The sequence below is a fragment of the Gambusia affinis genome, linkage group LG07 (genome assembly GCF_019740435.1).
Source record: "Gambusia affinis linkage group LG07, SWU_Gaff_1.0, whole genome shotgun sequence".
Lineage (NCBI taxonomy): Eukaryota > Metazoa > Chordata > Actinopteri > Cyprinodontiformes > Poeciliidae > Gambusia > Gambusia affinis.
Window position 1 is genome coordinate 18,389,930 of NC_057874.1, and position 25,310 is coordinate 18,415,239.

Consider the following 25,310-nt stretch of genomic DNA (forward strand, 5'->3'; position numbering starts at 1 on the left):
AATTCCATTATCAGAAGGCACAGAAAATATACCCTAGGTATAACAAAATTATTTTTGACTTGACTGGAAGTGATGTTGAGCAGCAAATGGGGAGTTTGTTCCCCCTTGAAGGTCTGAAAGAGAGCTGGGTGGGAGGAGATGTCCCCTTTAAACCAAAAGGTCACTGCCTGCACAAAAGTCTTTTCCCCAATGTGTGTTACTAGTACAAGTCACAGTGATGAATCTATAAAACTATGTTCTAGCTGTGCAAGCAGAGAAATTGTTACTGATTAGGACGATGATGGCAGATATTACCCAACTTAAAAAGTACTGAAAGAACAAAAAGCTACCAAATGGTGTGAAAGATGCAAATCTTGCGTTCCTTTTTATTGCTCTCATATGCAAAGCAGTCATTAAATTTTGAGGTCTGAGTTAAAACAAAACTCTAATCCTGAAAACTGGTTATTCTTCACCAAGCCACTGCAAATGTCTAGTTTTTATTTAACAACCAACTTAATGTACAATTATTTTTTTTGTTGTTCAGCTTAACAGCACCTACAAAACTTTGTATAGTAAAACCACTTAAAAATATTTGAGACCCAGTTACAGTAAATTAGCTTTGTTTCTTAAAACCTTTCAAACCCACACGAGTTGGCTACATTTTTTTATGCCTCATTTAACATCCCTTTGGGATCAAAGTATCTTTGAATTTGAATTATGGGCAGATACTTGTTTTGCATAAGGGTCGATATGACCTTTCAAATGCAACTGCTGTTAACATATATGATACCCACTGAATTATACAGAGACTGCAATTCATATGGAGTAGATTCACTAACCGTTTATCGTATCCAAATATTTTAACTATACATTCAAAGATGCCATGTGTTTTTAGCACATTATCAAGCTATTGTAACATTTCATCAACAATCAAAACTTTTCTAAATTTGGATTACATCCGCAGGTGGCCACCGGCTCCCCATGAATGGGTACTGGTGAAAGGAAATCCAGTCCGTTAACAATAAATGTAAACCACTTACCATACAGGCAGCAACACTCAGGTAGCGTTGAATGTACATACCTTATAGTACACCATTAGGACCACGTGGGGGCGCTGTGTAATTTCTCAACTCAGATTTTAGATTCGTTGGTTTGTGCCGCGAGTTTTTGTTTTGTCAGCCACTAAAAAGTTGAATCAGTCAACAACCAGATCAAACCATGAGCTAACAATACGCCTCAGCCAGTCATATTTCTGATTTGTTCGGTTTTGGTTATTTTTAAAATTATCTCGCAGCCGCTCAAAAATGTCAGTAGACAAAGAGGAAACTCGTCAGGTAAGAGACATTTAGTTACCATTTCTATCATATCCATTTAGCCAGGGTAGCTAAGGTTGCATTAACATCCTTCTGCCAAAGTTTGTAATGACTTGTTTTTATATTTAGAGGTTGAAGGCAGCGGTTCATTATACGGTGGGTCGTTTGTGTCAGAAGATCGGAGAGGAACACCGGAGGGAGTTCAGCCGACAGACCATAGCAGCCATAGCCGAAACGACATTCAGAGAGTGCGGTGAGTTTCTGAATCATACGGTGCGATTTTCACACAACACCGCCGCCTCACATAGTGATGGAATAAGTCATTCAATGTTTCACCTTATTGTTTTAAATGTTTCCCAACCTGCCAAACATAACAGCTAAACCAGGGGTGTCCAACGTGTGGCCCGGGGGCCATTTGCGGCCCTTGCCCCACTAGCAGAAAGAGCGATTTTTACAAAATCTTCTTATGCATGTTTTTAGATAAAAGACAAGCGTTTTCCTTTACTAACGATGTTTCTCTTTTCATTGATTGCCCCAAACAGTAAGCACTGCCTAAATTGTTTTGTCTTGCATAAAATAAAAGACAAAATGAGAATAATGAACCCAAGAAAGGTTGAAAAATATTTACATGGCATTTAAAACTGTCCCTGTTTACATTTCTATCAACAATAATTTATAGATTGACATCACTTTGTTATAATAAATATACTGTTCATTTAGAAAGCGAAAAAAACAAATGTCTTTGAGAATAATTTTTTTAACGTTTTGATAAAAAAAAAAAAAAACTACTTTGTGGCACTTGAGTTTTCTCAGCCCTAGCAGCCAACAGTGTCAACACTCCTAAACATTTTTTTATTATATTGCAAAATTTTGCTTTATTTTTAAGTTGTTACACATTGCAACTATAATGTATGGTATTCTATGGATTGTGATAGACCAATAATTTGTCCATTCCATCAGGTTTGTTTGGTATCTTCCATTAGTGGAAACGTTTCTATTTTCACTACTGACATAAAATAAAGCAGGAAATGGGGGACTGATAAATGTAAAATGGTACGATGCTAGCCTCATTACTGTCTAATGAAAGCAAGGTTTTTACATGCAAAATCTACCTAAAATGTAATATTTGAAATGTATTGCAATTTTCACAAACATCACATAAAATCCAACATTAATGCTCTGTCTTCTTCCAATGCAAAACTGAGCAAAATTGGGCTCATAATGTTGACTTTTAATCTCCAGAATTCATTCTTTACATTTTGAAACTCCTGTCTCAGTTGTGATGTAATACTCTTTGAGTTTAATAAATAAAATTATACGTTGACAGAAAACATAATAAAATGGTTTTCCCTCTGTTCAGACATCTTTGCCAAGGATCTGGAAGCTTTTGCCAGGTAAGGCTTTCCGAAGCTCAACCATTGTAATCATTCAGGATTTTATTCCTCTAGTAAAAACCGAAAAAAAAAAAAAAAAATGTATATCATGACTGCTCTATTTTGTTTTGTCTTTAGACATGCCAAAAGAAGCACAGTGTCTGCAGAGGATGTAAAACTTCTAGCCCGCCGCAGTAGTGCTCTGGTAGGTTTGAGAAAAATAACCAAGTTGCCCGATTTCTTGTGACACTTTCAGTATACAGTTGTTGTACATGTCATATAAATGTATATACATATTCTACACAAGACGGCACATTTTTATTGTTTCATTTGCCTTTATTTAGTCCAACCACATACAAAATAAAAGTGAAGAACTGGCCCAGGAGCAGAGAGAGTCCAGAAAGAAGAGTACAGTGAAGAGGAAGAGCAGAGAGACCGAGGAGGAGAGCAGAGAATGAGGACAAGACACACGGCAGCCTGCAGCGTCTGACTTTGTGCTCAACATGCATAGAAAAATAAGAGCTTGACAAGAACAAACTGCTTTAATGAACTTTACAGCACAAGACTGATATAAAGCTAAACTCGTCTCGGGAGGCGTTGAGTTGGCATGAAGTGATGAATGATGAGCAACAAAGTCTTAAAAAGAACTGTTCATGTAACATTTACTGCGTCCAATAAATCCTATGTTCATCTACCTGGTTTGGGTTGTTAGACATGCCATTAAATCCTCTAAAATACTGTTTGACGTAGCGACTAAAGCTTCAAGGCAGTTTGCCCCTTCAATATTTTGTCCTGACTGATTCACACCCAAAAGTGTATTAAATGATGGTTAAGCTTTTTAACAATAAAACCCAGAATAAATAAATAAATGTATATTTTTTACGTTCACAATCTCTGTAATTTTGATATAAAAATTCTGGATTTGGGGCTGAATTGTTATTCCAATACGCAATTTTGATCCGTGATCAAATAAAACACTATGCAGGTATTTATAGAAAATAACGTTTCCTTAAAAAAAAAAAAACACTAAAAACAACCCAAAAAGAACAAAACTGTTCACCAGTTGTTAAAGGCAGGTATGAAGTTTCCCTAAGGAGAGTAGAAACTAATGCATGGTTATTACTTTCTGTAGATTCGAAGGTTTAAAAGCAACTGAAACTGCAGAAGAACTGGCAAAGGGGCGAAAAGGAAAGCACCCACAATTAAAGTAAACCGACTGGCTTACAATTTTCATTTAATCCATGCATAAAGCGCAATATTTATAAAGCAATAAAGTAGAGATGCACTGAGAAACTGGCTAATCTTATTTTATGATGACCTGAAACCAACATCTGATCTTTCTTCTGATTAGTAAAAGTACCAACAGGTCAATGCAGAAAACTTCCCTCTGTGAGGAAGCTGTCACTAAGACTGTTGGATAATCTCAATGTCGGGTTTTCTTTTTTTGTGGGGGGGGGAGGTTTCCAGAGCGAGTGAAGTTTTACCATCCTTATAGAAGGTGAAAAACACTTTCCACAGACATGATGGAGGGAGTGAAACTTCAGACAATATTCAGTGAGCAAATGAACAACTTAGTCCAGTAACTTCAAACTCCAGTCCACAAGGGCCAATGCCACACAACTTTTAGATGCATTCCCATCTTAAAGATTTAGGTCATTAACAGGATAACAAAGTTGAATGAATGCTGAGAAAGCATTTCGGCCACTTGAATCAGATGTTAGAGGGAACGTCTAAAAGCTGCAGGACACCAGGGACATGAAGACTGAGTTCTGACTTAAACATAAACAATCTAATTTGGTTGGATATTTGATTTGAATGGATTTTGCAAAAAAAAAAATTATATATATATATTATTACCTTTATATTTAACAAAGTCTTGCAAGGAAGCAAATGAGGAATGAGTTACATTTTTTTATATTTGGATTTTACATCCAACAATCTTTAAGTGATGAAACTTCCTAAATTTTGGCTTAAAAATGAGCTCGATAATTTTCAATAATATTTTCTGAAGGCCAATTTTGTTTATAGAGAAAATTTTGTTTATTTATGGTTTTGGTTGTGTGCTTTTAAGTTCTGTTTCGTTTATCGTTTTTCATTATTAGTTTGGATATTTAAAATGTCTTTCAGTTTCAGTGTTTTTTGAAAATTAATATTGTATTTTTGAGAACAATAAACTTTAACATTTATTGCAATAACTACTAATGCCATTTATCATGCAGCAAAATTTATCATTTAGGCTGCTTCTTTTAGGGGGTAACGAAATCTCTTAGGAGAAACGGTTTAATTTTCTTTACATTCAGAAACTTGAAGACTGATTTGTCATTCTTAAATGTAAAAGAAAGATCCGATTCTGAAAAAAATCTATATTAGTATCAGTAGGTCAGAGCTTAATTGATCGAAATTCAGCAACTGCATCTCACATCGGTGCATCTCTACAAACAAAGAAATTGTCCAAATGCAATATTATTAATATTATATTTCCTTTAAATCATTTTAGGAGAAAACTAATAAAAGCCAGATAAGTGGGTGCATGTTTGTTAAAATAACTTACCACAAACCTTCAAAGTTGATGGTTATAATAGGGAATGTGCTCTAAAGAGCCAACAGAAGCAGCAAAAGAACAGGTACTACCCCATGTCATGTCTGAGAAGGCCACACACTGAAAGTGTTGGAACTTCCATCTTCTTCCTTCAGGTCAGGGTTCAAACGGAGACCTCGACCAGCAGAGCCCAAGGTCCCTAGATATGTGAATCGAATTAGATGCTTTGGATTCCACAAACCGACTCAAGCAGTATTCAGCTAAGTAACTATTCAAATGAACTTTATTAGAGAACTCCCTTCATTTGACATGTTTTTCTTGTTAAAAACACCTCACAAACAACAAAGAGCTACCGGGCACCATTGGACACACACGTCTCCACGTTCTCACATCCTCACTCGCGGCCCCCCAGAGTCTTCAGCAGGTGTCATCCACATCAAGAACACACTTACAGATCAGTTCAATTAACATGAAAGCACACACCATACAGCATTCAAATCAGATAATATAAGCAATACAAATATTCATCACAACATTCCACTACAGGTTTTATATTTCTGCACTTAGACATACTTAGAAGGAAGGAAAAAACTTGCAAAGAAAAAAAAAAAAGAAAAAGGGACAAATCTTGAAGTACTAATTAAAGAATGTCCATGTTAGGGGGAGGCGCTCGTCGCATCCGCAGCTTCCACTCACACACTCAGAAAAGCAGTCAAATTGGGCTCTACCACCGCACAACCAGTCCTTTCCACGCGTCTCTCTCCGTTCGCTCACTCATAGCTTCACTCCTCGCCACAAGCCATCCTCAATCGCACTCATCAGTTCTTAAAATGTCAGTTGCGCAGTTCTCTCCTTTTTTTTTTTTTTTTGCTCTCTTAAAAAAGTGGATAAAAGTGAAAACACCCACCGTCTTTTAGAACATGCGGAGTGAGGCCGTTCTTTGATGGCATAGCATTTACAGGTGGGAAGAGGGAGAATGATACGGGTATCACCCCAAGAATGCTGCCAAAGAGGAGCTTCGTCGCGGGGAAATGGAAGAGAGGTGAACTGCAGAAGAGATTTCAGTGAAGGCTTTTCCACAGAACTTGACTGCAAATAAAGTTGCACTTAAAAAAAAAAAAAAAAAAAAAAAAAAGACATTTAAGTTTCAACCAGATTCTTTCCAATGCAAGATTGCCTCTCAAGCCGATGGTGACAAAAGCCATGGTGAACCGCAGACATTCATGCATTTTCTAAATGGGCATCACATTTCACAATACATGCATTAAAGAATCCAGTTGAAATGGATACAAACAAACAAGACAGCAAAAATAGCACTTTAGTCAGAGATCCTGGTAAACAATTCACTTCAACAGTTCCTAAATTAGATCTTTAGCATTTTTTTTTTCTCCAAATGTACAAAACGTCTTTCACCAAAGTGTTTAGTTTTCAGATACGCATCAACACCAGAAATAAACTTTTGAAAAGACTTATCTCTCTCACAATACTTACCATAGAAACACTTAACTTACATACCCCACCCAGAGGACTTTGACTCCATGCTGGACCCAAACCCTGAGCTAAACCCGCTGCCACTGGTCGTAGAGTTTGACCCTGAGCCCCAGCCCAGACTGGCCGAGCTGGTGCCGTAGTTGCTGTTGCCTGTGCTGAAAGACTGACCCTGGTCCCTGCTCGAACTGGTCCCACTAGAGCTGCTGCCTGAGGTGGACGTCTGTTGCTGGCTCGCCAGCATACCCATCATACCCCAACTACTTTGCAGAGCAGCCTGAGCAGCGGCCATCATGGCGGGGTTCAGGCTAAACGACCCGAAGTTAGCCAGACTACTGTTAGCGCTGCTCCCCAACCCACTACGGTTGCTACCGAACGCCTGGGCCCCGAAACCGTTCCCAAACCGGGCCGTACGGTCAAACTGCCTATTGCCATGTTTGGGCTCAGCGTTTGAGATGTGAACACTGACTCCTTTGATGATAAGGTCCTCTCCACAGAGAGACTGGGCGACCTGTCGGGTCAAAACAACAACAAAAAACAGCACTTAACCCCTTACACGCATCAACTGTTTCTGCTTTTACGTCACTTTAAATGTTTCAGCTCAAACTAATTTTAATAGAGAAAGATAACCCAAGTAAATGTAAAATAATGATTTCATTTATTAAAGAAAAAAACTATCCAAATAATAAGTAATCGCTCCCTGTTATGAGAAATTATTTTAATTCTATTTAATAGTTAGCAGTAGGTCTGTTGGAATAAGCAAAAAAATCAATTAATTGCATGATAAATTAAAAAGTGCTCAATAATTTCCAATTGCATGATTTATCATTTCTTTCCATCAAAAACTGGATACAAAAGTCTTCAATCTGGTGCTTTGGTCTTTTTGTGAAGGACAACTTTGTTTACAGAGACTTCATCATTAATTAGTTTATTTATTTTGGACATTTAAAATGTCATCCAGTTCCAGAGTTAAATGTTCATTAGAATCTAAAGTTTATTGAACTTTGAGGATTTGTTCTTGCATTACCATTACACCGTTTCAAAGTGACCTCTAAACAATTGCAATAATTTCTGGGACAATTTAACGTCCAGCAAAATGTCTTGATGAAGCACTGGACCAAGTTTAGTTGTCCAGCTATTTCTGAGGTTTGCTGGAGTCCCAAGACTTAAAAAATGTTTTTGTAATTCTTACAGGATTGATACATGCTAGAAGTTTTGTTTCTTATTCTTGAATTTCTTTGGATGGAGTCATGACTTGTTGCTTTTTAAGACCCGCCAGCCTACCTCCTGGCTCCAGGCAGGTTTTATATAAATGTCTTAGTTATGGAGGTTCTTCAGTAATCAAGCTTTACTACGGCTTGTGAAATTGATCTCTGTTTTGCAAAAACATTGAGTTAATCACAATTAACATACAAGATATGTCTTATTTTATTAGGAGCAAAACTAATTTAAAATACTTTTCTTCTCTGGTTATTGTTCTGACATCAAAACCAGTTTAATTAGCAGAAACATTTAAATGTGATAGAAAAGCAAAACAAAAATGTATTAGACATAACAACATACTTCTTTTGCATTTAATACAGTACCTGATCATCTGCAAATGTCACAAAGGCAAAAGCCCGGAATGGTTTGGGGATGAAGACGTCTGTGACTTCTCCATACTGCATGAAAAACTGCCGAAGGTCGTCTGTGGTCATGTCCTCTGTGCAGCGTCCGACAAACACTTTCCGGCTCCTCAGAGGCTCATCGGGACCTTGCTGTAAATAAACAGCAGAGGGGAAACGTAATTGTTACAGAGTGGTAATAGCAGATTTTTTCTGGCCAATATATGCAGCTATGTGGATGGACATTACCATATTCACCTTCGAGTTAGGAAGCTTGCAGTCACACCATCTCCCATCAATCATGTGGCGCTGGGAAATCACTTTTTCCTGAGCTTCGTACTCTGTGAATCTCACAAAACCAAATCCTTTGGAGTTACCAGTCTTAGCATCTCGTTTAACCTGAGAGAACAATAACCAATAATAAACACATATCCACATAAAAAGCTATTAAAAATGCAGTTTACCAAAAAAAAAAAAAAAAAACCATTATGAGACGCACCTGGACCATTATAACTTCTCCAAATGTGCTAAAGTAGTCTTTCAGGTCCTGTTCAGTCGTTTTCCAGGGCAGACCCAGAACAATCAGGTCAGAGGTCTTCATGTCTCCCCTCTTCATCTTCACAGCCGAAGAGGCATCAATTTCATCCATTTTCCTTTTGTTATCTAAAATTAAACACATAAATTGACCTTGAACAGACATGAAAACCTATTCTCTTCTGATTCATTCATGCAGATTCATAACTCTGATCATGTTATCTGACACGTTTTAGGTGAGCTTACAATCAAGTAGAAATTTGTATCCAATGTTTATATGAACAAAGGCTGGGTTTAGCAATGATCTCCTTCTTTTAGGCAATCTATCCGTCTTTGGCTCTGTTGTACCCACGTGTTCCCCAGTAAGAGATTGTGTTTTTGTTCCAAAACCCATAAAAGGAATTATTGTAGTCCTTTAATTCAGGCAAACAAAATTGATAGCTATAAGTCACACTGTATTTCATATTTTAACTGGTCCTGTTTTTTTCTCTTCATGATGCATTTTTTGATTGTTATAATTTAACATTTGTACTGTATTGTAAAATTCAATCACTTTTGCAGCTATAAAAATTTTATTTAGCTGATTGTTTATTTGATAAAACATGTGTGACATTCAGATTTTAGATGTAAACAAATGAACTCTAGCTTAAATTCATTCATTCATAACTTAAATCAGTGTAGAAAATTAAAATGATCAAACTTTGTAACTGGACAAAACCTGCTGTGTTATGACACTTTAAAGATGAGACATTTTTTATAAAAATAAAGCTAAAATACTACTTAGTATTCAGAAATTCTAATTTCAAATGTTATGTTATGTATTGCTATGGTGGATGTAGTTCAGAAGACAAAACATTTTTCATACTTATCCAGAGTTTCAAAATTGTTAAACTCTGATAAAGCATATGTAACAACTTGTGACCTTTCAAGAGGTAACATTTGAAACTTTCAAATTTCACTGGATGAATCATGAAACTGTCCAGTTTCGGCTGCTCTGCTCTAATTTGGAGGGCGTGGCAAAAATAAGTTAACTTTTTCATCACTCCGAACACTACGAATCAAAATAAATAAAACGCCACTCCGTCACACAGAACAATAATGTTCCGTGTTCTTCTAATTTAGAAGGTTTCCGTGTTTACCTTTTGGGTAGTTCACTACGTATACAACGTTCCCCCATCCATTTTCTGGCGCGTGCAGGACCCCCTCGACGAGACGCACTCCACGCATGCACTGAGACACGGGGCTCCTGAACCGCAGGCCGCAGGCCCCTGGAAACTGAGCCGCTACTGTTGACAGCAGAACCGTGCCGTCGTCCTCGGCCGGGATCTCCATGGGCTCCTCGTTTTCCTCTTCCGCCACCCGAATGTACCCCTCCGCCATTCTTGTATTTAAGACACAACTTATTTTCTGAATGAAAACAGAAAAGCGGTTAGCCCCCTGTTTGTCCGGCTAACCTTGGCTGATGCTAACAGAGCTGAATCAGTCAGCCCAATCTGTTGGTTGTCTGACGGAGAAAAACTTCTCAACTTAACGTCTCTTCACACAACCACGCCACGATATGTTTAATACCAACTCTCTTCAATAATTCCCATAGATTGTGCTACAGGACGAACATCAGCTTTGTTCTTCCTTTGTTCGATGCAAGACTGGACAGCGATCTGTGTCGTCAACACCGGATGACAACAGTTCCAATGTGCTTCTCCGCCGGCGGGAACAAACTTGACAAAACTATTTCCCCCACAAACTAATGTTCGAAAACTTGAAACGTTTCAAAAATTTTGCAAACGACTCTTCTCGACTCACGAGTAAAGCAAGACACTCGGCAAAAGTGAATGTTTTTCCACGAGGCGAAAACAGACGACACCACGTAGGGCCTTCCAAAATGGCATAGGCTAAGCGAAGCAGGACCTACGTCACTTGGGTGGGCGGTATCATTTTTAGGAGGGATCCTTTTCTGTACTCTGCCTCGTTAAAACGACAGATCAAAATATCTGTTTTTACCTAACGAACAAATCGACCATTAGATATACTAAAAATGCTATTCAATTACAGCATGCTCATGGCTGTGATGAATTACACTGCAGATAATCAGTTTGATTTGTTGTTTCGCCCCTCGACGTGAATCGTTCAGGCAGAGTTTTTTTCACCCGTAAAGACAACTTCCGTCAGTTAGTTTGTCGGGAAAGGGAAGATGGCGGTTGTCCGCACAACCTAGTAAAGACCGTAGCATTTATACTTGATCTGCTTCGTTTGGAACAACTGATTTTGGCATAGTTTTCTTAAATACTTTTTACCAGACTAAAAGAAAAATAGATTATGAATTTATATTAAATAAAAACCTATGCTATTGTTTTAAAGAAGAAAAAAGTATGAAGACAAGGCTTTACGTCTAGAGACAGATTTGCAATAATATTATGGATAATTTTTACATTTTTATCGTCAATAGCTTTAAATAGGTCTCATTTACACTATTTCTAATATAGTGTAAATATTATCACATGCATAATATAAAGTAAGAAGAAACTCATTTTATAACCATCATACCATCATAAGAATAATGAAGTTGAATTATTTGTTTTTGTTGTTTCTAATTGTTTGGATTAAACTAAAATGGGAATCAATGATTTTGAAAAATAACCACAGATTCTATAGGCAATAAAAACATCCAAAAATTACTAGGCATATAAAGTGTATAAAATGTGTTGTTTTCTTAACAGTCTATCAGAAGATGCCAATCACATTAAGCTGTTACTGGACTGGAAAGCTCTAATTAAATCTATACTGTAAAATAAATTTATCTACCAAAAGGAGTGCATAAGATTAAGATTCATTCACCTCAGACTTCACTTTCAAAGATCTTAAGATATTATGGAAATGTTTTTAGTCTTGACTATCATACAATGACATATATACAGGTTGAAAATGTTATTCATAATTCAGAACAGTTATATTGACCTTAGAATAGGAATCAGTGACATTTATGTGCATGGGCCAGTTTTCAGTATCAAGATCAATTTGTAAAAAGCTGTGGTATTAAAACTGCTAAAATTATCCACCCCTGTGGTTAATATTCCTTTGATCTGGATGTTTGAAAAATTCCACTGTGGGCTTTCTCAAACTGCTGATTAATGCAGCACTACCTCTCCGTCACCTGTTGCTTCACAGAGAGAAAGCTAATAAAATGTTTCCTCCCTCAAAAGAAGAATACTATTTGGAAATATTTCTGGTGTGGAAAAACAGTCATTGTCCTAAGAATAAAGCACCACTCTTAAAGGTGACTTAAGTAATAGAATGGTGGCTACAAGAAGCATTGTAAGCAGACTGGCTACCTGAACAGATTAATAAAATCTTTTATACTTGTATAAATCTATAAAACAGTAAAAATGGATGCCACTTTGCTCAATAAGTACACAAAAAAACTCCTACTCAAAAAGGAGCTGTGATTATCTGCATATTGTTTTCTACAGCATAAGTAATTTGTGATTTTCTGGTTAAATTAATTTATACTATTTTAAATCCAGATTATGCAACTCTCAAACCTGAACATCCTAAGGCCCAACAAAAACTTAAGACAATTTGAACAAAGGTATCTTAAAATATGTTCCCCTTCCACCATTTAACTGAAAATAATGTTATGAAAGTTTAACTTGTGCATTATTAGGATTACTCTTACAGAGGGAGTTGTGTAAAACTAGAACAAAAAGCTTAGTGGTTAAAAATAACTAGTTACAACTTGATAAATGTTAACGCAAAAACAAGTAAAAGTCGATTAAAGATTTTTAATGCACCAAAAGAGATCTCAAACAGCTTTTTATTACATTTTTCAATCAATAACAGTACAATTTAGTACAGTATCTATCTTGCATCCAGCTCACCGTGGAACACCAACAGACTGAAATGAAATACAAAAAGTGTAAAGTTACATAAGGGTGCCGAGCTCTATATTATCAATGGAAAGAGAAAAGGAGAATCCATCTCAGTTGAATCGCATTTTCACTTGTGGCCACACACAAATACATCACATTTATTGTACATCATTGCAGAAAAAAAAAAAAAAAAGAAAAGTGAAAGTATCTCACAACCTTAACAAAAGTGCTTCTGTATACAGTGAAATGGCATTCAGATGCTCCGATTTTCAGTTTAAGACCAAAAAAAAATTAAATTGTACAAAAGTTTTAGTATGGACAGTATGTGAGGACATTTTTGTTCCATTGAGTGAAGATTGGAAGGAGAGGATAGATTTCTCACTATGATTGTTCTAATTATTTTTTTTAAATGGCATCAATAGAACTGGTAAGCATAATTTACACTAAGTATGAAGTTAATATCAAGCCTTTCATCATTCTTGCCCACTCTGGTGCATAGCATTACCAGTATTAGTACATGATGTATGCAGGGTTTGAGCCAACAAAATGGCCTCTATTAAGTTCAATCAATAGGTTAACTCTCCTTTTTGGTAACAAAAGAAAATCTAGGATTTTTTGCACCATTGAAAGCAAGTCTACAGCATGCACATCTAAATTAACTCATGGCAGACAAAATTTTATGTCTTAACTTAAAACATCAGACCATTATTTTCAGACATTGATTTGTACATTTCATTCACAGAGTTGTAACTGCAGTCCCAAGCAAAGGAAGTGTGTATTTAAGTCAGGTGAGGTGTTTCACTCAAAGTGGATACAGAACACAAAACCCCTTCTATATAGTAAATTCAAGCCATGCCTTATTAAACTCTGAAACTAAATCACTACCCTGCCCTTCCCCACCAAAAGCCAAAAAGGCATGTACAAGAATTGAGGGGTTTAACTGGATAGTTTTCCTCATAATAACTCCGTTTGTACTGGAATGAGCATTCATAACTTATAGCATGTGCCTGGTTAATTAACAATGTTATTAGTTTAGAGGCGAAGCTTCATGTGCAAAAAGCCGTGATGGAACAAAAACAGCTAGAATATAAATACATCCTGGACATTTTCGAAAGCTGCTCGTGTAATATGATCCAAGCTTTTACTTCTGCATGTTTTTTTTTTCTCATATGATTTACCTGGATTACAAAGACAAGCTGTAATTAAAATATCTAAAACCACTAAAGAAATATGACAAAGAGAAAAGCCATCAAGAATAATAAACCATCAGAATAGAAATCTTAAAAAAAAAAAAAAAAAAAAAAGAAAAAAAATAGTTAAATAATTTGTACAATTACACTCCAACATTTGCTTTCAAGACGCACACATTTGCATGGGATGATAGTGTTGTTTTCTCTTTCAAGGTAACATAAAATGGTCCAAGAAGGAATGCACAAGTTTCTGATTTGATACCACAGGAGATCCTTTCTTAACTAGGTGATAAACAATTGTGCTCTTCTTTGTGTAGGAAAGGCATTGTTTCCCTTCGTTTTTGTGGTGTCCAAGTCAGTTTAAACAGTGTTGAAGATGACGCTGTGAACATTCTCAAGTTGTAATGGTCTTCCAGTCAACTTTGGAGTTAAAAGAACATCTGGGGAACAAAGAAAGACATTTTGAGAAACAACAGAAGAGAGAGTCATGTAGAAACAGGGAAGCAGAATAGCTTACAGATGTTTATGCCTAGCAGCTGAGCAGACCCATAAATTCTCAGAATATTTATTAAAGTCAAGATAAACTAATCGTCTTCAATTAGAGATGCACTGAGAAATCAGCTGGTGATCGGAATCGGACGATTCTGTGCCTCTCCTGTCCTGACCGGCAATCAGCTGGTTAGAAACTCAAAAATCCAACTGTTCCTTTTACAGTAACTGTTCCTACGTGCCAACAGGAGTGTAAAAACTGCACTTTTTAATAAGGATGGTATTTAAATGAAGTTGGAGCAAACTGATGTAAGAAGCCATATACAAGGGACCTTTTTATAAAATGTCTTTGTGGTTCAAAAAGCTGAGAGAAAGACAGCAAGACCTCCAGCTGAGAACAGGAGGACTGAACAAAGTACAGTAAAGTCTGAGATTTTACTTCTGTCTGTCATAAAACTTTGAAATGCTGGCAGCCTTTCAGAAATTTCAGAGTTCTATTCTATAGAGATTACACAGAAGTATTTTATAGAGATGCTAGCAACCTCTTAATAGCAAACATGACATTTCGGCTATCATAAAAAACTAACGTCTGCACAACAAAGAAAGGCTGGCAAAAGGTAGTTAAAGTAATGTTCCTTATGAGAAACTAGAACTGATGAAGTTAATATTGGCAGGTCAAAGGTTAACAAAAAGCAGAAATAGAAAGTGAGCTACAAAATTCTGATTGGTGCACCTTTAATGCAAATACGACAAAAAGAACCTTCAGGCTTCAATTCCAGATCTTCAGAAAACTGTCCCAGGATCCCGTTGCAACTGCCATGCCATCGTCAGTAACTCCCAGGCAGCTAACGCGGTTGTCATGTCCAGCCAACACACCTTAAAAAAAAAAAAAAAAAAATCAGAACTATCAGTTGTCAGGTCTGACACAACAGTGTGGTGCCACACTATCAGGACAAATGTAATCACTTTGGGAGTTTGACTTTATTCTCAGCTCAAAACTTCAGCGAATATCTAAATTTCTTTAAGACAAACTTCTTGTCAGTCATACAACTCCAGCAGAACTACACTTAAAATACTGATAGTCGAAAGAAAGTACAATAAGTCTACTTCAGGAGCAGAACTTTTAACACACAACTAAACCTTAGTGTGGTAAATCTGAAAGTACTTTTGACCTTTTAAAATTGAAATTAAGTATCTTAAGGATTTTCTGAGACTTTAAGAGGCCTCAGGAAAAATGAATGGTAAAAAATTAACCTGTCTAGAAACTTCCTGTGACCTTAAGATGCTTTAAAGAAACTGTTGTTTGACAGCTGTAATTCCTGGTTTCTTCTGCATGTTTTAGCCATTTCCCAGCTGCCACTCCCACAACTCAATGAATGGGTGATTAACAGGTATCTGTAGCATCTGCTAAGGCAGTGCAAGTCTTTGAATGAAGCGTGAGAACCTCTGTTCATGCTGTTAGCCAGCCGGCTGACAAAGGGAGAACTTCATCTTACTGCCATTAAGAAGGCTGCTGATTAGTGCAGAATATTAACTCTAATCATTACAAATGTTTAGGTTTCAAACCAAATGTTCCAGCTGTTAACCAGCACATTCCCTATGAGGATTTTTATTGCACACATGATCCTGCTACTAATCCGATTTTAAATACACTATCCATCTTTAGCTTTCAAGGTAAATCTTCACCTACTCTACCACTGCTGGGTTACTGATAAGCGACAGCAAAGTAATCTGACACCATTTTTGTACAAAATGTAATTTAATGTAATAAAAGAGTCTATTTGAGACAAACCTGTTTGAGACATTGCCCAGTTACTTACCAGCACGGTCAGCTTTTAGTGTGTCCCACACATTACAGTTGAAGTCATCATATCCTGCCAGAAGAAGGCGGCCGCTCTTGGAGAATGCAACAGAGGTAATGCCACATATGATGTTGTCGTGAGAGTAGATCATCAGCTCTTGATCAGCTCGCAGATCAAACAGCCTGCAGGTGGCATCATCAGAGCCCGTGGCAAAGGCATTGCCATTAGGGAAGAACTGAAACGTACAAATGCAAATATTAAAGCACAACAGTGGTACATAACTTGGCCACATTAAGAATGTGCATTTAAAAAGTGAAGCAGAGCTTAAACGACTTACACAGATAGCATTAATGTCAGACTCATGGCCAGTGAATGTCTGCCTGCACATCCCCTCTCGAACATCCCAGAGTTTAGCAGAGGCATCGCAAGCACCAGAGACGAAGGATCGAGTGTCGGGGCTAAGAGACAGGCTCATGACATCACCTGTGTGTCCAGCAAATGTGGTCGTTTGCTGGCCTGTCTCGATGTCCCAAAGTGCACTGTGAAAAATAACAAGACAGTCAGACTGTTTTCTGTTCCCTTCATAGAAAAATACTTAGACAAGTTAAGAGTTTCTAGCTATTTTTTTAACTTACCAAGTGGTATCTCCAGAGCTTGTAACAATCTGGTTGTCGTCAAGAAAGCGACAGCAGGACAGGTATCCTAACAGTCAAATAACCAGCAGATAAATTTGATAAATAACCCCAAAATCCAATGCGGTTTTATGTAAACCTATATTTTGTACACAAATACACTGTATTTATGAAGTATCTTATACCTGTATGTCCTGCGAGCTCACGGCTCACACGTACATTCCCCTCACGTGTTTTCAGGTTGTAAATGGAGCAGATGTTGTCTAAGCCGCCACAGGCCACATAGTTTCCTGAAGGTGCATATGCACAAGTCATGACCCAGGAAGATCGAAGTGGAATGGCATGAACCTGCAGAATACAGCAACACACACAGGAATCTTAGTTCAGAGAAAATGTAAGTTTGAAGCAAGAAGGTTCTGTTTTTGATAGAGGAAAAGATAGAAATTTAAACAGATGAGAAGCTTGTTTAACTTTAAATAAAAGGAATGCAGGTAAAAGAATATGCAGAACTGAACAAATCTCAGGACTGCTAAAGTTTTTGCTACAATATGCGACTTCACTTTTATAATGCAACAAATATTACGAAAACCAACACTAAAAAAGAAACAAAAAACTTGAAATTAGATTTTAAAACCTCTGAAGATATTAAGGTATGCGAGATGGGAAAGAAAACTTTCTAATCCTAACTCTAAGCCTGCTGATGTCATCCTGCATTGAATCCTGATGGAGCGCGGTGTAGAGGAGGAGTAGCCGTCCCACAGAGACCATCAGTCCTCAACTCGGCCATCTGGGGTTCAATTCCTACCCAGGAACCTTTGCTGCATGTCTTCTCTACCTCTACGCCTTTCCTGTCTAATCTGCCGCAAATAAAAGTCACTAGTGCCAGAAAAAAAAAAAAACTTAAAAGGGTATTGGGCAGAGTTTTGACCTTGATTGGTACTGACCAGTTAGAGACTCAAAATCCTCTCTAAACTATCAGGTGACTCAGATAACAGCCTTCAATTCAAAGCCTCTGACTAAGTGATGTTCGATATCAGAGAAAGCAAAGACTTGTATGTGACATGTCTGGTTAAATCAGACATGTCACATACATACATGAGAGAGCAAAACTTAAAGCAGATAACAGGAAGGTTGAATAAGGTACCAGAAGGTCATTCTATGGTTAAGAATTTAGCTGTCAACCTGTTTGGATTTGGAAATATTTGCAGCTTTTTTGGGAAATCTTTTGAAAAGAGCTTTGGTAAGGATGCATCGTCTTGAGGAAATCCACAGTTACTGGAGTTTTACTAATGATGGCCATAATGCAAAGGCTAAAACTGTCAAACCTGCTGCCTTTCGCTATAAAATGAATTTTTTTTTTTTTTACAGCAACTGCTATCTCACACTCACTGTTTTTCCTCCTATTGTGAATATTTAATGACTTCTATCAGCAGGAAGGCTAGGAAATATACTCTGAATGCTGCGCTAACATGTTCTTGTCATACAGTTCTTTAAAAAACTGTCATAGACATAAATTTAAAGTATGTCAAAACTTACAAGAAACCTGCTTGTTGCACCGTTAGTAAATAACTCACTTTTTTATGCTTAAGCAAAGTGTACAGGTTGGAGAAGACTGGTGCATCTGTACACCAGAAGAACAACTAATATTTTATTACACATTAAAAAAAACATTTGCTGTGAGTTTACCTCAAAAGCACTTTAATGTACTAAAAAGAATAGAAATTAAAACCCAACTCATCAGTTTTGTTTTAAGAACTAAAGTATCGGCTTCAGCACATAAAAAATGGGTGTTGCCGTATAATTCTGCTTTTGCTTGGATCAGTTCAAAGAACCACCAAGAAATTAATTTTCTTCTTCTGAAAGAGGAACATATTTATTTATGGAAGAAAAAAAAATCAATTGTGCAAAAAGAAAAATCACTGATTTGTGCATCCATACTGCTGCATATTTCATTTTTACTGTATCCTTAAATAAAACTCACCTTGTTTGTGGTATAGCTATCCCAAATAATGAGTTTTCCATCTTGAGAGGCACTGACCAAAAGCCTAAAAACAGGGACAAGAACAATATTAGACAGCTGGAAAATTGTTTCAGCTAAAAATCCGTGTTTAAAAAATAACGTCGACGTACCTGGAGTCTGTCCCCCAGTGCATGGCATAGATTTTGGCCAAATGACCCCGCAGCGTTCGTCTTGTACGCATCTGGATTCGGCCAACGGCTTCGACATTAGCTGTAATCTGCAAAACATTACAGACTTTTATTAGGCTCAGAATTATCCACTGAATTCTACTGTATTCACAGCGAATCTTTCGGAGCACAGCACTCTGTCAGACATTACCTGTGATAGTGTGGCATCTGCACATGCTTTTCTAGCATCCTGGGAAAAAAAAAGAGAATTTAGCTCTTTAGCATATGTACATTTGTACACATCACATGCACCAACTTCTATATGGACAATTGAATTTTGTTACTTACTCTTATCTGATTTTTGAGCTGATCTGCCTCTTGGCGTAACTGCTCCAGTTCACTCATCTTATCCTGCTTTTTTAATTACCTTACTCCAACTACCAGGGCACTCGTTTTTCTAAAAACAGACAAAAAAAAGAATAGGAGAGAGAAAAAGGTAAACATACACGGTCATTTTTTTTTTTCTTAAAAGAGCAACAATATATTTAAAGTTAGTTTAGAAATTTAAAATGCAAAATGGCAATGGCCCAAAAGCAATTTTAACCAGCAGATAGAATAAAATGGGCAACATACTGCTCCCAGTTCAACCTTATAATTCTGCTGCAATGTCGATGTGTCCTGACACACAATTCAGATCAGCAGACAAATCCTGTTAAGGCATGACTTTCCTGTGATCCGAAAAGCAGTCATTATCCTGTTGACCTCAATCCCTGGGATAGTCAGAATTTTTGTCAAGTGATCAATAAGCCACTTATATTAATACAGCACCCAGAGGACGTCTAAATGTCCATCTAATAAAGTAAATATATTCAATTCAAGCCATAAAACAAATTTTTATACTCACACCAAACCATCTAATGTCTCATTTATCAAAAGTTTAGAACACAATTAGATTAATTGGCTAACAAAACAAAAGTATTTAGTTTCAGACGATTCTTATGCAACAGCTCATTAAACTGTATGACAAAAAAAACTTTAAAAATAGCAAATCCCTAACAGTATTTTTTATTTGTAGGTAGTCACAAATTACTTAAAGATTGCAATTAAAATTTAATACAGCTTTGTATTGATACAACTACAACTGGAAACACATAATTGCACTCCATTGTTTGTGATTATTAAATTTAAAACTATCTGCTTGAGGCGATGGATTTCCTGACAGTGGGAAACATTAAAATCTATAAATGAACAGGAATATTTCTTCTGCAAGCTAGATTTCTATAGACATTAAGAATAACCTTTAAAAAGATACTCCTGACATGAGCTTTAAGTATAAATTAAATTCTACCCAGTAGCTAAATCTATTAAAGCTTCACTAATAACCATACCCAAGACAAACTATAAATAACGACAGCGTGAGATAAGCAGTAAATAGCTTTGAGTTTGCTTCTCGGTTCCCTTACCTGGTGTCTTTCAGTCAGTACACTAATGTCACTGGCGGTTGCAGGACGTGTTTGACAATCTTCTCTGCCTGTCTACATCATCTTTCAGATTTGCTGATTGGTTGACCTTTCTAACATAGATGATCCTCTTACGCTCATTAATCTTGTAATAAAACGTGTCATGGAACATAGTTATTATTTCGTTTCATCCAGAGATAGGAGAATGCAATCTTTATCACAATAGAATTTAAAATTTATATATAAACTCAGATTTAACCTCTTTGTACTTTTTCCATCAGTTTGATCAATTTTCAGATAATTCTGTTTATTGAAGTCTAATTTGTAATATTGCCACTAGTGTAACTGTAACATTGTTAAGCTTGCTATGGACAAATCCATAATAACACATATTAACACAGTTCCATACTTTTATACATAAAATATTATGTAGCCCTAATCTTTTGTAAATGATTTGTCTACTTTGAAAGTAATTAATATTTTTTAATTAATTTACTTTTTTAAAATCTTTGATTAGTTTTTGGTAGTTTTTAAATCTACATGTATAATATTTTTATTATTGAACACTGCCTATAAAAACAACAAAAAAACCCTTCTGTTTCCAGTTTTATCTGAGGTGCCTGATAGCATCTGGAGAATATTGTTTGATTTGGGTTTCAGAACCACATTACTTTGGTCTCAGATGTGATACTAACTATTTCTGCAGCAGTCCGAATCACTTTCAGTACCCGTTAAAGTGTTACAGCCCTTTTTTTTCTACAAATTTCACTTAATTATTTAGATTTCTTTCTAACTTAGTTGTAATTTGCATTCACAACTTGAACTTTGATGTGTAACACCTTTGTGCTGTAACCAAATCTTACATATCCCACGTCGAGAACAGAAATAGCAACACATTTCCCATTAAGATCTGTGGATGCCTACAGTTATGGAGTTCCTCTCTCTCATCACTTCTCCTTTCCAAGCGCCTGATCAGGGTCAGCTGACTGCATGATAAACAATGAGCAGTAGCAAACAGCCTGGACTGGCAGCTCACTAGCTGTTTCCAAGTCCTGCAAGGCTTAAAGAGATACGTTTGTTTGCGATTGCTGAACGTGAAGCTGTAATTTTAACCAACTTAGAGGAAAAAGGGCCACATTTAAACATCTGTTTACAAAAGATGACCAAATTCTGATAATGCAATGTTTTACAGGTCTAAAGCTGGATCATGTAAAAGGCCATAACCAGCAATATCACTGAGCAACTCCATAATCCTAAAAGCTGAAATCCTCCGTCAATGAGTCCCTAATCCGATCCATGTCTGCTAACAGAAATAGTAGCAAAGCCAGTCCAGGCATTAGAAATATGTTTTCAGCTTAATAAAAGGATGAGTTTAATCTTAATTCTTTCATAAACACATGAAAAAAAAAATCCAGGCACTCAGTTTGAAAAAGTGCCTAGATTAATGGCTGTGACTGAAAAAGGACTGTAACTGTCCTGAAGCAGAAATTCTCTTTTAGTTCTTGTGCAAAGAGAGGGGGAAATGTGCATTATTAAAGAATATATATATAAACTTAATACTAAAAATTAAACAATGAGTTTGGACATTAAAAGTTAAAAGAAATGATGCCATATTTAACAGGCAGCTGTAAAATAAACTGCATTAATAAACCTGACAGGTAATCTCTTACTGTTTGCAGTGTGCATGTTGAACCAACACAGTATTCAGTGTGCAAACAGCTACGGAAGAAGTTCTGTGTAAGCACTGTGATTTGCCTTCAGCACTGTTACAAACAAATCAAATACTTTGCATTGTATTTGAATGCCTTTCTGAAATCTTTTCAGTTAGTTTGTTGTTCGTGTTGTTTGTAAGGTGAGAACATTTCAGTATTTCCGCATAATATTGCGTCAAGAGGCTACGAACCAGACTGCTGGTGTCAAAGTCCAATAAAATATATGCATTTAGTTAGCAACACAATATGTGTTGATAGTATGCTATGCTCTAATGAAAATGTGAGAAGATGCAGCTAAACGCCATCTTGCAGACTGCTGTCTGCTAGTTAGCTTTGCTAACAGATTGTCGGTGTAGGCCTACAGACAAAGCAACGCTCATATTCGGAAGAAAAACTCACATAAACACTCAAATTCCTATATTTCACTTAAGTGTCAACAACGACTTACCGGAAATGTAGTCTAGCCACAAGTTTCTATGAAATTTACACCACGAAAACCGAACGGCTTCATCGTCTAATGCAAAATAACGAAACCACAGCCGCTTTCAGGGAGGACTCCGCTGATCTTCCGCAATTGCACGGAGTGCTATGTAGTTAGCTTTTAAGCCAACACCGGATAAACCCAGAAAGTGTCTTGTTTACCGTCCCAAAGAAATCCACTTACTCGGACACCACCAATCTCTTTAAACGCTACTGGCCCCGGCTAATTTAATTGCACCGTATCAGAATATTTACGGGGTTGTTTAATCTTGTTGTAGAACCCAAGAGTGTAGAAAAAAAACAGCAAGGTCGGGCGGCGGTGGCCTGTATCGCCACAGTGAGACAAATGTAATTAACACACATGGGGTGTTATATTTTTTCCCCAAAAAAACACGTAAACGAAATTTTCTATTATGCGATAGAAATTTAGACGATTTCAAAAGGATAGGCGGTGCACATCTGCGCCGAAGTAAGCTAATGTATTGGCTTCCAAAAACAGGGTGTTAACGCGCCCACATTAACGCTCCTTCTATCCTAAAGTGTTGACTTTTTATAAGCATAATTAAAGAAAGCTGATACAGCTAAGGTACAGAATTAAGCCATGTTAGTAGATTAGTTATTAATGTCATTTACAAACATCTGATAGCAAATTTGTTTACAGGACGTTTGATTCAGCCCAACCCTATGTGTCAACCTGAATCCACAGCAACATCTTTACATTTAAGATTACAATATTATTACACTTTGCATGCAACACATACAACATGCGATATTCCTAATTGTTATTTTTAAAATCTTTTTTTCAAATTTTCAGGCGACTGAGTAGCTTTGAGACTCGTATTTTAGGCCAAGAAGCACCTCCCCTGACTGGGCCATTATTGCCTTCACTGACAGCAGTTTTGAAAGGCTAACAAGAACGCTGCTTTAACAAACCCAGAACCTTTCGGCGACATTAAGAGTAGTTAATGTTTTGTAATTGCCTGGGTGTAATATATACAAATGGTTGCCACTATCTACCTACTCGCTCCTGACACAAAGTTCCGAGATGAACCCCCACCCTTACGGCAAACACTCATGCAACCGCTCATAATAAAATAAGCTTATCGTTAGCAAACCGTTGCTAACTGATGGCTAAGAGGCTAGCTGCTGCTACCCCACCCCCGGGCAGTTCGATTATACCACAATTCACCAGCTAATGGGATTAACATTTAACTGTTAAATTCCGATAACACAATGTAATAGTTTGATTTTGCCTTACCTGATTCAATCTGCGCCTGTTTTTGCGTTTTGGCATTGACTGGAAACCAAGACGGCGTATTCCTCCGATACACGCATCAACGAACAGCACAGTGCTAGCTTTCTAACTAGCTAAGCCAGCTAGCGTAGATTTCTGAGGAGCAGCCCTTCCCGAACGCAGGCTACGGCTGGGGAGCTTGACAACCAGGCGGAGAGGGGAGGGGGTGGGGGAAATCACACCCACAAGCCTTGTGTGGATGACAGTGCACTGGCAGTCAACCCAGCTAATTTTAAAAGTCACTTTTCCTCACCAACAAGGGAGCCTAGACTCTCACCTTTGAAAAACCCAACACCTGCCCTGTCCGTAGTGTGACTCTCAAGCAGCCATCGACCGATGAGATGGGCGCGGTAACCCTGCAGTCGGCTCTGGGAAACCCCACGTTGCAGCACCAGCGATGGAAAGAGGAGCTTCGATTCGATTGGAGTGTTTTTTAGAGAACTGAAGACGCAAGTCTTAATTGTTTCTTTTCAGCAGTCTTTCACACATCTCATTTACAACATGTGTATTTCACTGAGATGCTTAAAGAACATGATGTTCATTTTGAGCTTTCCCCCCCTCGCAAACCAGCCTGAATAAAACGGTCAAACTTCTAAAGTAGGGAGCAGAGGTGGGCTGAGTATGCAAACAATGTACTTAGTACAGTAGCACTACTTCAATAATATGTTTACTAAAATAAAAGTGAAAAGTAGCTGTCTATTATTATTATTATTATTATTATTATTATTATTATTATTATTATTATTATTATTATTATTATTAAATTACTAAAGTGAGAGTAAATTGGCTACACAGTAAAGAAGCTGATTGTAACATCTCTTTAAATATATAAAAAAAAATGATCACATAGACAAGTTAAGTGGAAATCCTTGTAGTTTAGATAGACTGAAAAAATAGACTCAAATAAATAACATGATTAGGCACCAGCACCCCTCCAGACCCCACTAGGGACAAGGGTGTACAGAAAATGGATGGATTGATGGATGGATTAAAAAATAACAAGCCATAAAAACTGTACACATCACTTTTTCAATATAAAACATATTGTTTGTCTGATATATTTCAAATTATATCAGTCAAAATGTAGTTATGTGGATATCTTTGTTGTTTAAAGGCTAGCATGAAAAAATAGACAAAAATAAATATCCTGATAACAAAATAACTAATTAAGCCAGATGAAACTGTTCACTTTTTAATATAAAACATAAAACTAATATTTACAGTAAGCTATATAGAGTTGTGCGTGTGCATGTGTGTGTGCGTGTGTGTGTGTGTGTGTGTGTGTGTGTGTGTGTGTGTGTGTGTGTGTGTGTGTGTGTGTGTGTGTGTGTGTATCTTAGAGGAGGGTAGAGTACTATTGTTGTTAAATTAAGCTACACATTGACAATAAAGTTTCAATTTTAAGATCTACCAAAAATCTTACCAGGT

The 25,310-nt window shown here is 37.0% G+C and overlaps 3 protein-coding genes across 8 annotated transcripts; 1 reads left to right on the forward strand and 2 right to left on the reverse strand.

Annotated features, from left to right (window-relative positions):
• The first annotated feature begins 115 nt into the window (after window positions 1–115).
• On the forward strand, window positions 116–6,383 carry cenps (centromere protein S). The gene is made up of 5 exons (XM_044121338.1): window positions 116–1,313; window positions 1,422–1,545; window positions 2,653–2,686; window positions 2,804–2,870; window positions 3,010–6,383. The coding sequence occupies exons 1-5, from the start codon at window positions 1,284–1,286 to the stop codon at window positions 3,121–3,123; spliced, it is 369 nt and encodes a 122-aa protein (XP_043977273.1). The 5' UTR covers window positions 116–1,283; the 3' UTR covers window positions 3,124–6,383.
• On the reverse strand, window positions 4,117–10,950 carry tardbpb (TAR DNA binding protein b). 3 transcript variants are annotated; one of them, XR_006370997.1, is made up of 6 exons: window positions 9,970–10,950; window positions 8,796–8,959; window positions 8,546–8,695; window positions 8,279–8,449; window positions 6,112–7,203; window positions 4,117–5,403 (listed from the first exon to the last, which is right to left on the reverse strand). XR_006370997.1 is itself a non-coding variant. In XM_044121308.1 (5 exons), the coding sequence occupies exons 1-5, from the start codon at window positions 10,208–10,210 to the stop codon at window positions 6,712–6,714; spliced, it is 1,218 nt and encodes a 405-aa protein (XP_043977243.1). In that variant the 5' UTR covers window positions 10,211–10,950; the 3' UTR covers window positions 4,117–6,711. The 3 variants fall into 3 exon arrangements, 2 of the variants coding, with proteins under 2 accessions (XP_043977243.1, XP_043977245.1); XM_044121308.1 differs by having other exon boundaries at window positions 4,117–7,203; XM_044121310.1 differs by having other exon boundaries at window positions 4,117–7,203; window positions 8,555–8,695; window positions 9,970–10,940.
• Window positions 10,951–12,595: 1,645 nt separating this feature from the next.
• On the reverse strand, window positions 12,596–24,302 carry gnb1b (guanine nucleotide binding protein (G protein), beta polypeptide 1b). Of its 4 annotated transcripts, XM_044121315.1 has the most exons (12): window positions 24,160–24,302; window positions 23,847–24,072; window positions 19,285–19,393; window positions 19,148–19,186; window positions 18,940–19,046; window positions 18,791–18,854; window positions 16,995–17,157; window positions 16,813–16,879; window positions 16,515–16,716; window positions 16,196–16,412; window positions 15,109–15,251; window positions 12,596–14,326 (listed from the first exon to the last, which is right to left on the reverse strand). In XM_044121315.1, the coding sequence occupies exons 3-11, from the start codon at window positions 19,339–19,341 to the stop codon at window positions 15,145–15,147; spliced, it is 1,023 nt and encodes a 340-aa protein (XP_043977250.1). In that variant the 5' UTR covers window positions 19,342–19,393; window positions 23,847–24,072; window positions 24,160–24,302; the 3' UTR covers window positions 12,596–14,326; window positions 15,109–15,144. The 4 variants fall into 4 exon arrangements, with proteins under 4 accessions (XP_043977250.1, XP_043977251.1, XP_043977249.1 ...); XM_044121316.1 differs by having other exon boundaries at window positions 15,136–15,251; window positions 23,847–24,297; XM_044121314.1 differs by having other exon boundaries at window positions 23,847–24,296.
• Between the last annotated feature and the right edge of the window lie 1,008 nt (window positions 24,303–25,310).

Excerpts from the sequence above, each read along its gene's own strand:
- cenps (XM_044121338.1), top strand. The coding sequence starts at position 1,284 with ATGTCAGTAGACAAAGAGGAAACTCGTCAG. Across the intron at positions 1,546-2,652 it reads AACGACATTCAGAGAGTGCG|ACATCTTTGCCAAGGATCTG; the intron begins GTGAGTTTCTGA and ends CCCTCTGTTCAG. Across the intron at positions 2,687-2,803 it reads GATCTGGAAGCTTTTGCCAG|ACATGCCAAAAGAAGCACAG; the intron begins GTAAGGCTTTCC and ends TTTTGTCTTTAG.
- tardbpb (XM_044121308.1), bottom strand. The coding sequence starts at position 10,210 with ATGGCGGAGGGGTACATTCGGGTGGCGGAAGAGGAAAACGAGGAGCCC. Across the intron at positions 8,960-9,969 it reads CGTAGTGAACTACCCAAAAG|ATAACAAAAGGAAAATGGAT; the intron begins GTAAACACGGAA and ends GTTTAATTTTAG. Across the intron at positions 8,450-8,545 it reads CTAACTCGAAGGTGAATATG|CAAGGTCCCGATGAGCCTCT; the intron begins GTAATGTCCATC and ends GTTTATTTACAG.
- gnb1b (XM_044121315.1), bottom strand. The coding sequence starts at position 19,341 with ATGAGTGAACTGGAGCAGTTACGCCAAGAGGCAGATCAGCTCAAAAAT. Across the intron at positions 19,047-19,147 it reads CAGATGCCACACTATCACAG|ATTACAGCTAATGTCGAAGC; the intron begins GTAATGTCTGAC and ends AATGTTTTGCAG. Across the intron at positions 16,717-16,812 it reads AGCTCTGGAGATACCACTTG|TGCACTTTGGGACATCGAGA; the intron begins GTAAGTTAAAAA and ends TATTTTTCACAG.